Source organism: Crinia signifera, chromosome 4, assembly GCF_055691185.1.
Source record: "Crinia signifera chromosome 4, ASM5569118v1, whole genome shotgun sequence".
Classification (NCBI taxonomy): Eukaryota; Metazoa; Chordata; class Amphibia; order Anura; family Myobatrachidae; genus Crinia; species Crinia signifera.
In genome coordinates, this window is record NC_139220.1 from 205,262,986 (window position 1) to 205,276,682 (window position 13,697).

The 13,697-nt window shown below is 41.8% G+C and overlaps 1 protein-coding gene across 6 annotated transcripts in view; it reads left to right on the forward strand.

Annotated features, from left to right (window-relative positions):
* VPS13C (vacuolar protein sorting 13 homolog C) overlaps window positions 1-13,697 on the forward strand; it is a 270,747-nt gene that overhangs the window by 239,351 nt on the left and 17,699 nt on the right. For 4 of the 6 annotated variants that reach the window (XM_083183522.1, XM_083183524.1, XM_083183523.1 and 1 more), the window contains one exon: window positions 1,066-1,180. In XM_083183522.1, coding sequence (XP_083039648.1) covers window positions 1,066-1,180 — 115 coding nt within the window. Of the gene's footprint in view, window positions 1-198; window positions 505-1,065; window positions 1,181-2,067; window positions 7,015-13,697 lie in introns of those variants that run through there. The other 2 variants (XM_083183526.1, XR_014473471.1) reach the window with 2 other exon arrangements.

Genomic DNA, 13,697 nt, shown 5'->3' on the forward strand with positions numbered 1-13,697 from the left:
ATCTCTGGGCTGCCTCTGTGCTTGGACTGGCTTTCTTTACCACTCGGGATCCATTGCTATAAATGCCATCTTTGCAGTGCATCCACATTTCTGCCCCACCTAACTACTGTACTAGGCCATCTCCAAGTCTTTTCCCAGTTTACAACCTGTCTCCCCAGATCCTGTTGCTTATCGCCTCTTATTGTTTCCCTTTACTAGTCAGCTGGACATCTCTACAGCTGGATCTCTTCTGTGGGACTCCATACCTTGTTTCTTGAACCTCTTGTCCAACTTTTATGTGGTTGAGGAAAACTCACTTATTCAAAGACAAATTTCCTGACTTTTCATTATTACCTGTTATTTCTCTTAGCCAACTTTCAACCATGTCTGTTCTTTAATGTTTGTCCATGGTCACTTTTACCCCTTTAGATTGTGAGCTTTTATTGGCAGGCCCCTGTTTATTTGCCAAATGTATGAATACACCTTAAACTGTACTGAGCTGCATAAAATGTTATATTAAAAATATTTAAGTTTCAGTGTATTTTGTCAGGTTGTGACACATGGGAAAACACTGTACTGTAGAACACCTGATTTGTTTTAGGGGGTAATACATTTGGTCACAAGATTCCATCAAGAGAACTTATCTGTTAGCCAAGAAATCCATCAATGAATATGTGCAAAATCAGGACTTCTACGGGATTTTGGCAGGATCCTAGACTTTAGGGAATTTGGCCAGAAATCCGCAAACGTTTACTGTATTTGTTGATTAGAGTGCAGCCCACATCCTGTTCATAAGCTTATTATATATACCAAGTGCATAACCGAACTCTGTTAGTAGTGATGTGCAGGAGTGAATCCAGGAGAAAGTTACTGAGGAAGTTAGTCTCCTTTTAAAAACCTGCATACAATGATTCATATAGTAAAGCATTGTTCTGGAAACAATGAAAAATGCTCCACTAGAAGTAATATCCCTGTTCTAGTCTTTTTATTCCGATAGCCAATATATTAATTATTAAAATACTAATAGATTGCACAGACTTGCCTCACGTTCCATTCTCAAAGACTTGTTTTCTTATTATTCCTCAGAGTTGCGGAGTCTACAGAGGACGTGGGTCCACTTCGCGCCCCTCGTCTCATTCATGAAGATGGGATCATTAGACCATACAACCAAAGTGAAGCTGATGGCTACAGTTTATTTGAGGTAGGTGTTTGCTGGAATCCCCTAATATCTGCCAAGGGCAGTATAAAAAAAAAGTATTACATAGTTGAGGTGTTATCTGCCAAACCGCATCTTGTTTTTTTATCTCATTTCGGTCTTCGTAACCTCCCGTTACCAATTTGGACAGTTTTTTAATTTTCTGTGTGCCGAGTTTAGAAGAGAGGTGTAATTTTTCTATCTAAAATTTCGTCAGGCAGTGCTACTACTAGTTGGATAGATGTAAGCTTCTGTGCTTGTAAAATGCTCTAAACAACCAATAGCTTGTTACAAAATGTCAACATTCAGTATGTCAAAATAATTTTTCTGTTGTCCGAGCCCTACCCCTAAGCTTCTAATGTCAGCACTGACAACATGTTTATGATGACGTTGTGATTGTCGACTCAACATCCATCCACTAAACATTGGGAATGTCAACATGGTGACTGCATACTTTACCATGCAGAATACATTCACAGATACAAGTGACTAGATCTGCTAACCAGTCAGAATCCCTGTTCACTGGATAAACTAGCATACTGTATATTTATTTCTAAGTTTTATATAAATCCCACTGACACCTTTTGAAATGCCTTTATAAAGTATCAGTAATTGTAATTTAGGCTGACATTAAATCTGATATAGTGCAATATAATATTTATTATAAAGATGAACATCGGCCAGTATAGCATCATCTCTGTACCCTGATGACCGTGCACAGTGAGGAGGGGGGAGGGGGGTGGTAGTTACTCATTACAGTAATGTATACAGTATATGCATATCCAATGCACCTGTTCTTTTATACTAACATAAGAAGGAGCATGTTCTGAGTTGAATATTCTCAAAACTAATTTTGTCTCCTGTCTCCTTTCTTTCTCTTTCCACACACGCAGCGAAAATCGGAATGAAGGAGAGTAATAGATTTCTTATCCTCATTCTGAGCCTCTCTATTCCATTCTGTTTATGCTTCGGATGGATTTCACTTGTCGCCTTTCCTATTCACACTACTTAACCATGAGTCTCTGTTCCCAGAGATGCCCCTGGTGATACATAATTATTGCAGTACATAGGTGCCATATGCAGACTATACAGATAATGGTGTGAGCTAAGCACAAGCAGTTACGCAGGACATGTGCCATTTAGATTTACTGAAAGCTATTAGATGAGGGCTATTCGGGTGATAAATGTATGTGCCTTTTTATCATACTCCATGCTTATTTTTCATTTCCATTCCTGCGTATCTCTGTACTTATAACCCTGGATATTGCATTTATGTAGCATTGCAGTTGTGTTTTGGTGTCTACCCATTACATTTCCAAGGTAATGTCCTCTTCATTTGACTGTATATTGTCATTGTGTGGTATATTTCACTCAGGACCAAGAACAATTTAGTCTTTGGCATCACTTAAGTGGCTCATAATACACCAAAACTCAGTTTTACAATTACAGGTAATTACAATGCACAGGTCTCCAACTATTTTGTGTCCCCCCAATACTTTATCCATAGCTACCTATACTCCATTATCTAGCTCCATGATCTTATCCAAAGCTGGTCATTACGTACCCCTTTACCCTGACCTCCAGTGTCACCTCACTACCACATGGTACCAATGGTAAGAACAGATGGAGCTATCGTGTATAACCATTTCTGTGGAATATTCAATGAACACTTGTAAAGTAGGCCGAGATTAGTTTGGCAGTGGTTCGTATTCAGTGTAATGTAAGGCATAGTGAGCTCTATTTACATTTGTTGGAAGTGGGACAAAGGCAAGAGTAGATATTAAAATCCCAAAAGCTCAATAGGATTGCATGGTACAGATGGTGCCACAGCATAACGTGCTGTATTGGGCACATGCACAGAAATTTGCATGCTGTGATTCACTGCCCGCAACAGTGTAAGTGGCACATCTGTATTTATTACATTGAAATCACCCCATGAGGTGGTTTGGTTTCCTAATACATTATTAAAATATGAACCGAATATACCAATCTTACTAATTTATTGTCTGCAAGCAAGAAAACCAATTACAATTAAACATCTCCCCTATTTCTTCTGCGGCAGACGTCAGGGGCCACAGGAATAACAGTGGTTAGAGAGTGAGGTCACGAACCAATTCCACCACCAGAAAGGTTAAAACTTCTGGATGCTCAGAGACAGCACTGGCTACTCCCCTCCTCTACCCTGCCTCATAAGCTAGCTACTCCGTTTTAGTTGTGCTGGCAGGAGCCGACACGCACTTCGGAAAGGGGCTGCCTTATGCAGCTGTACTTCACTTTTAAACTTTATTTTATTTTTTCTTATTTTACCATGGGTTCGGGATGTGGTCTCAAAAGGCTTTTCCATAACTTTTCGCCGTTGACCGCCAAGCGCGTTTTTTTTTTCATAAGTTCTCCCAAGGACTTTGAAAAGCTTGCATGGTAGACGCTCTGTCGGCCCCGTGGCCGTTCGCTCTCATGTATGCCTTTCCCCCCTTCTCATTTCTCAGAGTCCTTCGCAAGTTGAAAGCAGAAGAAGGCACGTTGATGCTGGCGGCCCCGCATTTGCCCCGGAGGATCTGGTTCTTGGATCTTCAGACCCTGTCAGTGGCCCCTCCAATCCGTCTACCTCTGTGGCCGGATTTGCTCACACAAGGTCTGTGCCTCCATCCCGATCTGCAGCGGTTGTCTTTGACGGGGTGGCTGTTGAGACCTCGTTGTTCAAAGCTAAGGGCTTTAATTCACAGGAGATTCCGACTATGCTCAGGGCTCGTAGATCTTCTTCAGCTGGTGCTTATCGCATGCGGGCTTACTTTTCCTGGTGTCGTTCCCGTCAGTTTAATCTGAAGATTTATCGTTTGTCTCGGATTCTGTCCTTTCTGCAAAAGGGTTTGGAGGCTGTCCTCGGACTGTCTTCATTGAAGGTGCAGGTGTCGGCCTTGTCTATTCTCTTTCGCAGGAGGTTGGCGTTGTTACAGGATGTCCGCACTTTCTCGCAGGGGGTCTTGCGGATCCAACCTCCGTTTGTTCCTGGGGTCGCTCCATGGTACAGTATCTTTCTCTGGTTCTCAAGGCCCTCCCTGCCCCCCCTTTTGAACCCTTGCGATCAGTGGAGCTATCCTGGCTTACATGGAAAACGTTTTTTTCTGTTGCTCATTGCTTCAGCCAGGAGGGTTTCTGGTTTGTCGGCGCTGTCCTGTCAGTCTCCTCTCCTGGTTTTTCATCCTGATAGGGTGGTTCTTCGAGCCGTCCCTTCATACCTCCCCATGGTGGTGTCCAAGTTTCATGTGAACCAGGAGATCGTGGTCCCGGCCAATTCGTAGGCCTGATGCTTCTCCTGAGCAGCATTTTCTGGATGTGGTACGTGCTTTGTGAATATATGTGCGTCGCGCTAAAACCCTTAGGACAGTGGTAGCCAACTACGGTCCTCGAGAGCTACCAACAGTTCACATTTTCCAGACAACCTAGCTGCTGCACAAGTGCACTCATTACTAGCTGAAACATTTTCAAAGATCCACAGGTGGAGCTAATTACTTCACTTGTTATTCTGTGAGGAGATCTGGAAAACATTAACTGTTGAGGACTGGAGTTGGCTACCCCAGCCTTAGGAAATCTAATTCTCTTCTTGTCCTTTATGGATTTCAAAAGAGAGGTTGGCCTGCTACAAAGCAAACTATTGCCCGGTAGCTGAGGTCTGTTTATAAAGCAATCTTACTTGGACGCCTCCCTCCCGGTTCCATCAGAGTTCCCGGCTCATTCCACAAGGTCTGTAGGTGCGTCTTGGGCTGTTAGGGGTGGTGCAGAGCAACTTTGTGAGGTGACGACTTGGTGATACTTTTATGCTTCTATGCGTTTGACACATTTGCCTCACAAGACTCAGCATTTGGCCTGAGTGTACTAGCTGTGGCCCAGGCGCGTCCCCACCCTTAGGCAGCTGCTTTAGGACGTCTCACTGTTTATCCCTGTGGCCCCTGACGTCTGCCGCAGAAGAAACAGAGATTTATGTCTTATCATACCTGTTAAATGTCTTTCTTCGAGGACATCAGGGGCCACAGGGATCCCTCCCTGCTGTGCCTGCTTCATCGGTATTGAAGTTCATAGTTCCTCCATTGAGTGAACTTAGTTAAAAGTTCCTCTGTTGAGGGTAATTACACATGTTACAATTACGGTTTCTCTGTTGAGCAACCACACACACCTTTCTGGTGCTGGAATTGTGATCTCACTCTCTACCCACTGTTATCCCTGTGGCCCCTGATGTCCTCGAAGAAAGAGATTTAACCGGTAAGACATAAATCTCGGTATTTAGTTAGCTGAACACCTCTCAATATATCTAGCAATAACAGGTATAATAAGGTAATAGTGTTATAAATAGCACAATGAAAGAGGAGTGAAACACTCCATGATAAATGAAGCATTTATTACTAAATGTCCCTGTACATAGTACAGTACTTTGCCCATACTCTCAGAAGCTGTGAGGCCAAGACCACTGTCTTCATACTGTACATGTTATTTATGTTAATGTGTAAGGCAGATATCCTAATAGTTTTGCCCCCATAGACATGCACTACAAGGTGAAGCAAGAAAATGTCCATTATGGTCTAAATTTTCTGAATTCAGGTATCTGTTACGAGAGCTCACTCAGCTTTGCCAGTTTTAGAGCCCACCCCATGCTATTTTTGTGATGGTTCAGTATTTGCAGCCAAAACCATTCGGGGATCCCATGCTGCATATCCACGTTCACCAGAATTGTTGAAAAATAAGAAATCTCATTTTCAGATTTCCGTGGTCTGAAATATAAGCCTCATGGCTCATAGGTGCCTTTGCAATGCAACACTTTGCTTACTCTTACAAAGTATTTGCAGGGATATATTAAGCGTTCGAACTGCCTCCCAGTCATAAGCACAATAATTTCATGCAACTAATCCAAGGCACATTGAAGCTTTTTTAACAACTTGTTGCAATATGTTCTAAACTGCTCCAACCACTCAAACACTAATGCTGGGTACACACCAGAACGATTTGGCCTCAATTTCCCCAATTTCAATAGAATCTCGACCAATTGTATGTAAATATCCGATCCAATGCGCGTCCCCACTGGTTGTTTTGCAGATCCTACCTACTGCAGTCAGGATTTGAAAATTCCCCCTTATCTGGGTACAGATTGGAATCGGAACGTGAACAGATCGTGTGCTCCAACAGATCATGCGACCATCGTATGGTCGTATCATGATCGTTCTGTTGTGTACCCTACAAAACTTCATTTTTTCCTTGTACAGCTATGAATATGGAAACAAACTTCTGATTGGTTGGCAAATTGCACCATGTTATTAAATAAGCCACTTTGAGTAGCACAGACAATAGCAGTCTTATTTATGCTAAGCTAATTACTGTAGCAATGTTACTTGTTTTTGTTTACTATAAAGCACAGCGATTCTAATATACTGCATATCACAAAAAAATAAATGGTTTCTATGGAGCTGTGTCAGTCACGGACAGAATGGTAAGCTAACTGTAATATATGTCTATGATGACGGCTACATAGAAAATCCTCAATATCTGTTGTTTTATAGTATTATTACATTGAAACGGATGTATGATTATATCCAGGTATATATAAAGGACCAACTATAAATGTACTTGACTAATTAAAATGTGTGAAATTGTGTTTACAATACAGTATACTTACCTTTACCTGCAAGTACAAATATTCTTTATTTCTGTTAAATGTTCAAGCATACTGTAAAATATACTTGTGTATCTCTGTACTGTAATTATTGTGATTATCTTAACTGGCTTTTACATTATTAATGTCGACTTGGTCTTCAGTCTCTAAACTGAGCAATAAATAGAATTTCTAAACTTAACTTTTTACAGTTCGTTCTTGTTAGACTTAATCTACGTTTTTCTCATGGGCCTTATTCATGCATGTTGCAAAGTATCAGTTCTCAGTGCGCCACACATGTGCACTCCATGACTGTGATGTAGAACGCAGTATGGCATCAGACTGTCATTTATTGACAGTGTGATGTTTGGGGTCGGGAGGTGTTCTGCCGCTGTTCTGGGGGATGGATGAGGCTAGGATCAACATCGGAGATTATAGATTTCCTGCACTCTTTGTTACATTTGCTGCCTTGCCCGACCCCAGGGTTCACACAGCTGATCAGATGCTGAACACAGCATGGCACCTCCTGCTGCATTAACATATAAGTACTGTCGCTTACATAGAATCAACTCCATTCGCATTAGAATCTGGCCCATTTATAAGGTATATGTATCTATTCTAAAAGGAATGGTTCAGTATCAGAGTTTCCAACCACATGTGATAATGTGTATATTAACCAAAACTCAGGCTCAAAAAATGATTAATAGTTTAAAATGGGAAGATGTATAGAAATGCAAATTGACAAAAACATGTTTTATTAAATATCCACTAACCAAATATTAAATCTTTAGATAAGATGGTTTAAAAGAACATACATAAACCTAAATACAAGCCAGGCCATGGCGGGACCTCACACCTGGTGGCCAAACAGAGCATGATGTCATCATCAGGCAGCTGCATCTGCAGAACGCTGATACTGGTGCTACATGATAGCGCCCGTCACCATAGCAACTAGTATCAATAAAACAGAATAGAATATACAAAGTAGACAATGCATCTTAACTGAAGACAAGGAACAGTTTACATATACATATTATAGTGTGTGTGTGTGTGTGTGTATGTATATATATATATATATATATATATATATACACACACACACACACACACACACACACACTCCCTTATCCGTATATAAAAAAAAAAAAAAATATTCCGAAATCGTGGTTTTTCAGAATATTTACTTGATGGTTTTTTCCCCCACAGCATTTTTCCTCGTCCACGCGGCCTTCGGAATCCTATTCAGCGGCATCTCCGGTCCCAGGGGTGCATTGCGCAAGTGAGCAGGTGTTCTGGTGACCTCACTGGTGTGCACTCGCGCAATGCACCCCTGGGACCGGAGATGCCACTGAAGATTAATCTGAAGGTTGCCATGGACACCGCACCGGGGGACCATCAGGGCACCGACGGGACCAGGTAAGTATGAATTTTTAAAAACCCCTTATCCAAAATGCTCGTGGTCCTGAGCATTTCGAATAAGGTATACTCAACCTTTATGTAGACATAGTATATGTCGGCACTCTAGTTGACTGGTCCCGTTACCATGTTGCCTTCCCAGCAATTATTGTACAATCAAGAAAGATGGAGGCCGGCACTCACGGATTTGAAATCCCGTGAGTGCCGTCCTCCTTATTTTAAAATATATATATATATATATATATATATATATATATATATATATATATACACACACATATACACACACACACCATACAGCAGGTCTGGCACTCCAATAAGAAGACAATTCCTCCAGCGAGTGCCTGCTTGCATAGCAGCATGCAAATCCAAATAAAGAGCAGCACTCCATCTGTAAAGTTTTCAAGAGGTAAATTTATAAAAACAGCAACGTTTCAATGCTTGCGCATCGTCTTCAGGCTCCAAGCCTTTCGAGCCTGATGATGATGCGCAACCATTGAAATGTTGCTGTGGTTTTTATATATTCACTTCTTGAAAACTTTACGGATGGAGTGCTGCCCTTTTTTGTATGTGTGTGTGTGTGTGTATATATATATATATATATATATATATATATATATATATATATATATATATATATATATGGAGGGATAGGCACTCGTCCGCTTTGAGAGAGTAAATGCCAGACACACGGGTCTTCTCTTCTGTAGCAACGTTTCGGTATGTTTTCAAACTCGAAAACGGTAATACATACCGAAACATTGCTACAGAAGACCCGTGTGTCTGGCATTATTTACTCTCTCAAAGCCGACAAGTGCCTATCTCTCCTTTTTGTATTGAGTGTGCAGGAGCACACCGAAAGGCACCGAGGTAGCTGATCTATTGGTCTTTACACCCTGTGAGTGCCGACTCTATCCTTGCTATATATATTCTGCTGGCCTTCTCTGGAGCAACCAGAAGTCCCGTTGGAGATTGTATTTTATTACCGGATGAAGGACTGTCATCCATATTTTAGGTCCAGTTACTAACCCCACAATAGAGGAGGCCAACTGAAATACCTGAACTATTAATATTATAGGCAGTATACTGCTTCACATCACTAATTGACCAATAGAAATTGGTAGAAAAAACATAGGGCTAAAGAATCACTATGTCCCGTGTATAAGAATTGAATGACACTGCTACAAGGAAGGAAGTTTCCAACTTTATTCACACGTCAAATATTAATCAAAAGACTGTTTTATTCCCCCTGATGAAGTGTCTGTGAGACGAAACGCGTTGGATTTCTCTACAAGCGTAGAGAAGATATCTCCTGTTTGCTTCATTGGATGTGGATTCTACAGACTGTATTTGGACATTTACATTAATACCCTAGGCGCCATACCACTATTGGGTAACAAAAAAATAAATTATATATATATATATTTATCTATATATAGATAGATCTATATATATAGATAGAGAGAGAGAGAGAGAGAGATATGTGGTTGCGGCCCGGCACTCCAACTTAATTGGTCCAATCACCTCGTGCCATCCGGATAAGTAGTAGTAGATAACAAAAGACAAGCAGCGGCACGCGTAGGATTTCTCAAACTTGTATTCAAAACATGACCATAAACCAACGTTTCGGGGACTAGCCCCTTTGTCAAGGTGTATGTAAAACAGTGCATAAACATCACAAACAAACTTATATAGGTGAATGGATAGGTCTTACCGGTTCACATTGCCCTGAGACGCCGGGAGCCCACTGCCGGAGGTGTGATGACCGGAAATGACGCTGCTATCTGCGTGCATGTTGTTCCTGTCCTGGCCACGCTGGAGCGCAAGCTCCTGTGTGTTCTCATGGTAACACTTACCTAGTGCGTCTCTCCTAAGCCGTCCCAGGGCATCCGCTCCACGGGGACTGCAATGTGCATTAAAACATGACATGGTCGTGTGTGTATGTGTATATGTATGTATGTGTGTATATATATATATATATATATATATATATATATATATATATATATATATATATATGTAGGGTAAGAAAGTGCGGCACTCGTTCCCTCATAAATAAAAAAAGACGACAGGACATGTCGACGTGTCAACGTTTCAGTGCTTTATTCGGCACTATCTTCAGGATACGAAGATAGTGCCGAATAAAGCACTGAAATGTTGACACGTCGACATGTCCTGTCATCTTTTTTGATTTATGAGAGAACCGAGTGCCGCACCTTCTTACCCTACATTGTGCTTACTTAAAGCTGTGGGAGCACTGGTGGAAATCACCTACATGCATTGGGAGTGCCGGTCCTGCACCAATAGCCAAACAGAGTTTAAACTGTGGCAAGTGCACTAAATCCTATTAGTAGATTGCAGCCTCCTCCAAAGACTCCCGGGACTCACGAGAGGAATAAAGATCTGTCAAAAAGGAGGACAGGAGGGGCGCTCCATAGTGCATAAAATAGACAGTATTTTAATAACATAAAAATGCAAGGTCCAGGATAAGCATTAATTTACTCATACCGAACAACGCAGCGCTGTGGGCGGGTACCACAAGGTTTCACAGTTGGATGCCAAGGCAAAACTCCTACCACCAAGCCGGGGCACCGTTGGAGACCACAAATGCCCGCTGGAGTCACAGCTTATCGGGAATCCACACGGGAACAGCGCTGGAGGAGTGAGCCAGGCAGCAGTCGGAGGGGACGTCACAGGCCCCGCTCTAATGCGTTTCGTAATCAAACTTCATCAAAGGGCATGGCCTGTGACTGGTAGCTACCTGAATAAATCGCAGTGACCATCCTATGTTGTTGCAAGTGCCGGTTATGTAACCAATTAAAGAGGCGCTACTGATTAAATCAGGTAGGCACGGCCCAGAAGACAATTGCCACTGGAGAAACAGGTGCAAGGAATGACTTATAGATATAAGTGTCTTTTTTTCAAAAACAAGAGTTATTCTATAAAAGAGGAGCAATGGCAAAATATTCACCTACTCCACTATATACAGCAATAGACACTAAAATGTGGATAATCACTGCGACCATGCTTATAAAATATACAATACATCAAAAAGGAACATATAATAAAACAGACACCAAATTCAGCGTCAATATTAACAATAAGAATAGCATATAAAATTACAACTATAAAAAGCACCCGATAGGGATTATTTGCTAAGCTTTCCTATAGTACCATAAACAATAATATATGACAAGGAGGAGAACCATAAGGATTATCGATTGATAAATGGAAGTGATTTCATAGCCCTCATTTAAACCCGCAGGGGTAAGGGTACCAAGGGTTATGATCCAAAATTTCTCACTTCTAAGGAGGGCACGGTCTCTGTCCCCGCCCCTCTTATTAGGCATAACAATTTCAATTCCTCTAAATTTAAGGCAAGTGGGATCACTATTGTGAGCACTCTTAAAGTGTCTCGACACACTATGGTTTTGAGAGCCATGTTTAATATTGCGTGTGTGCTCCAATATGCAGGTTTTCAAAGATCTTCTGGCTGACATACTGGAGCCCACACGGACAAACCAACAAATAAACGACATAAGTCAAATTACAATTGATAAATTGTTTAACCCAGCGGTTCCCAATCTTTTTCTAATTACGGCACCCTAGAGTATCAGAATTTTTCCAAGGCACACCTCGGCCCCCAAAAATATATATCATATAAAGTAGATTGTGTTTATATGTGCTTCTTAGGTTCAGTTATGTGGTAAAGGGCAGGATTTGGTTCTGATTGTACACATTTTATGATTGGCAGCCACTAGCACTGGTTTTGTCCAGAAATAATTGATCATAAAAAATTTGAATTGGTCCTGGTCCACCAACCCAAGGCACCCCTGCAAGTGTCCCGAGGGTGTGGGATGAAAATTCTTCAATATAAAATGAAGGATCAGTGTGTGTGTGATATATATATATATATATATATATATATATATATCGGGAACAAGCCTGCAGTTTTGGAGATTCTTTAAACCAGTTGTCTAAACATCAAAATTTTACGCTTGTCAATGTCATTCAGATCCTTGCAGTTGCCTAATTTCCCTGCATTCAACACATCAACATCATTTGAAACCTGATATGAGATAGTGATACTCAGTTCGCCTTCCATGATTTAATGTTATGGCTAATCGATGTGTGTTATACAAACACACACATATTTTAATGGATAAGGGCACCATACATATTCGTGCTCACATTATTCTCCTCTCGGTTTCCTTTCTGTCTGGCCCCACCCAGGGCCGGTGTAAGGATTCTTAGCACCCTAGGCAAAACTTCAACCTACTGCTCGTCCTTCATTCTGCTACTAGTAACCTCTCTGCAACCCCTTAAAGCAGTGATTTTCAACCTTTTTACCTTGCGGCACACTAAATACGATTTTAAAATTGCCAAGGCACACCATGAGATCCCCACAGGGCAAAACACATTGGCACCCACAGGTAAAAAACAAACCTATTGGCCCCCATATAAAATAAATCACACTGGTCCCCACAGGTAACAAAAATAAATTGGCTCTTTACATGAAAAGAAGAGAACAGTTGAACTGGTGGTGGCTGTAAGCTGGTTTGGGCATCTCTAGATCTGGGGGCACACTTGAGAATAGCTCAAGGCACACTAGTGTGTCACGGCACAGTGGTTGAAAAACACTGCCTTAAAGCATACTTGTCTAACATTCCGGAATGGCAGGGAGGCTCAAAAATTGGGTGGTCCACCCTGCCCCCTGGGGAGGTGGGCAAGTCCCCTGCTTTCCCTAGAGGCCTTTCTTACCCTCCAATTTACCACCCACAACAGAGTACAAGGAAAAAGCATCAGCAAACTTGGGAAGTATGCCTCAAAGAAATGTATGGAGGTGAGGTCTTAGAAGTTCCACAGCCCCCCCCCCCCCACCCCCCCACCCCCCCCCCCCCCCCTCCCCTCCCCCCTCTCTGTTTTCCTTATAATTTTATAGCGCTTCATGATCTCTGCTGGTGCTGCTAAGAGCACTTTTAGGTAACATCCCTTTTGGACCCAATCATAGATAATATGAGCTGAAATTATCAGCACAAGGAAATTCTGTGGTGTAAAAGTTTATCTGACCAGAACAGGAAACTGAGATTGCAATTCAGAAAAATAAATATAGGTATTATTATTTTTAAAGAAATCGCTTCTAGCAAATAAAATCGGTACAGATATAATTTAGCATCCAACATTGTACACTGAGCTAGTGGGACACACCATGTTGAGGCCACTTGCTCCCTTAAAGGGAGTGCAGCCTTCCTGGAATGTTTCAACTTTGAGCCACACCCATTATGTAATTTTGGGGACTTGCCCAGCGCTCTTTAGCCCTCGGTCTCCATTAATATGCACCTATTTGCCTCTGCTCTAAACACAGCAGTGAGTGACACGGCTTCCCAACTGCCCCGGCACACACCGCAGGACATGCCTATGGGTGGGTCAGCGGGATTGTCCTGTGAAAATTCTAACAGCTGGGAGGCA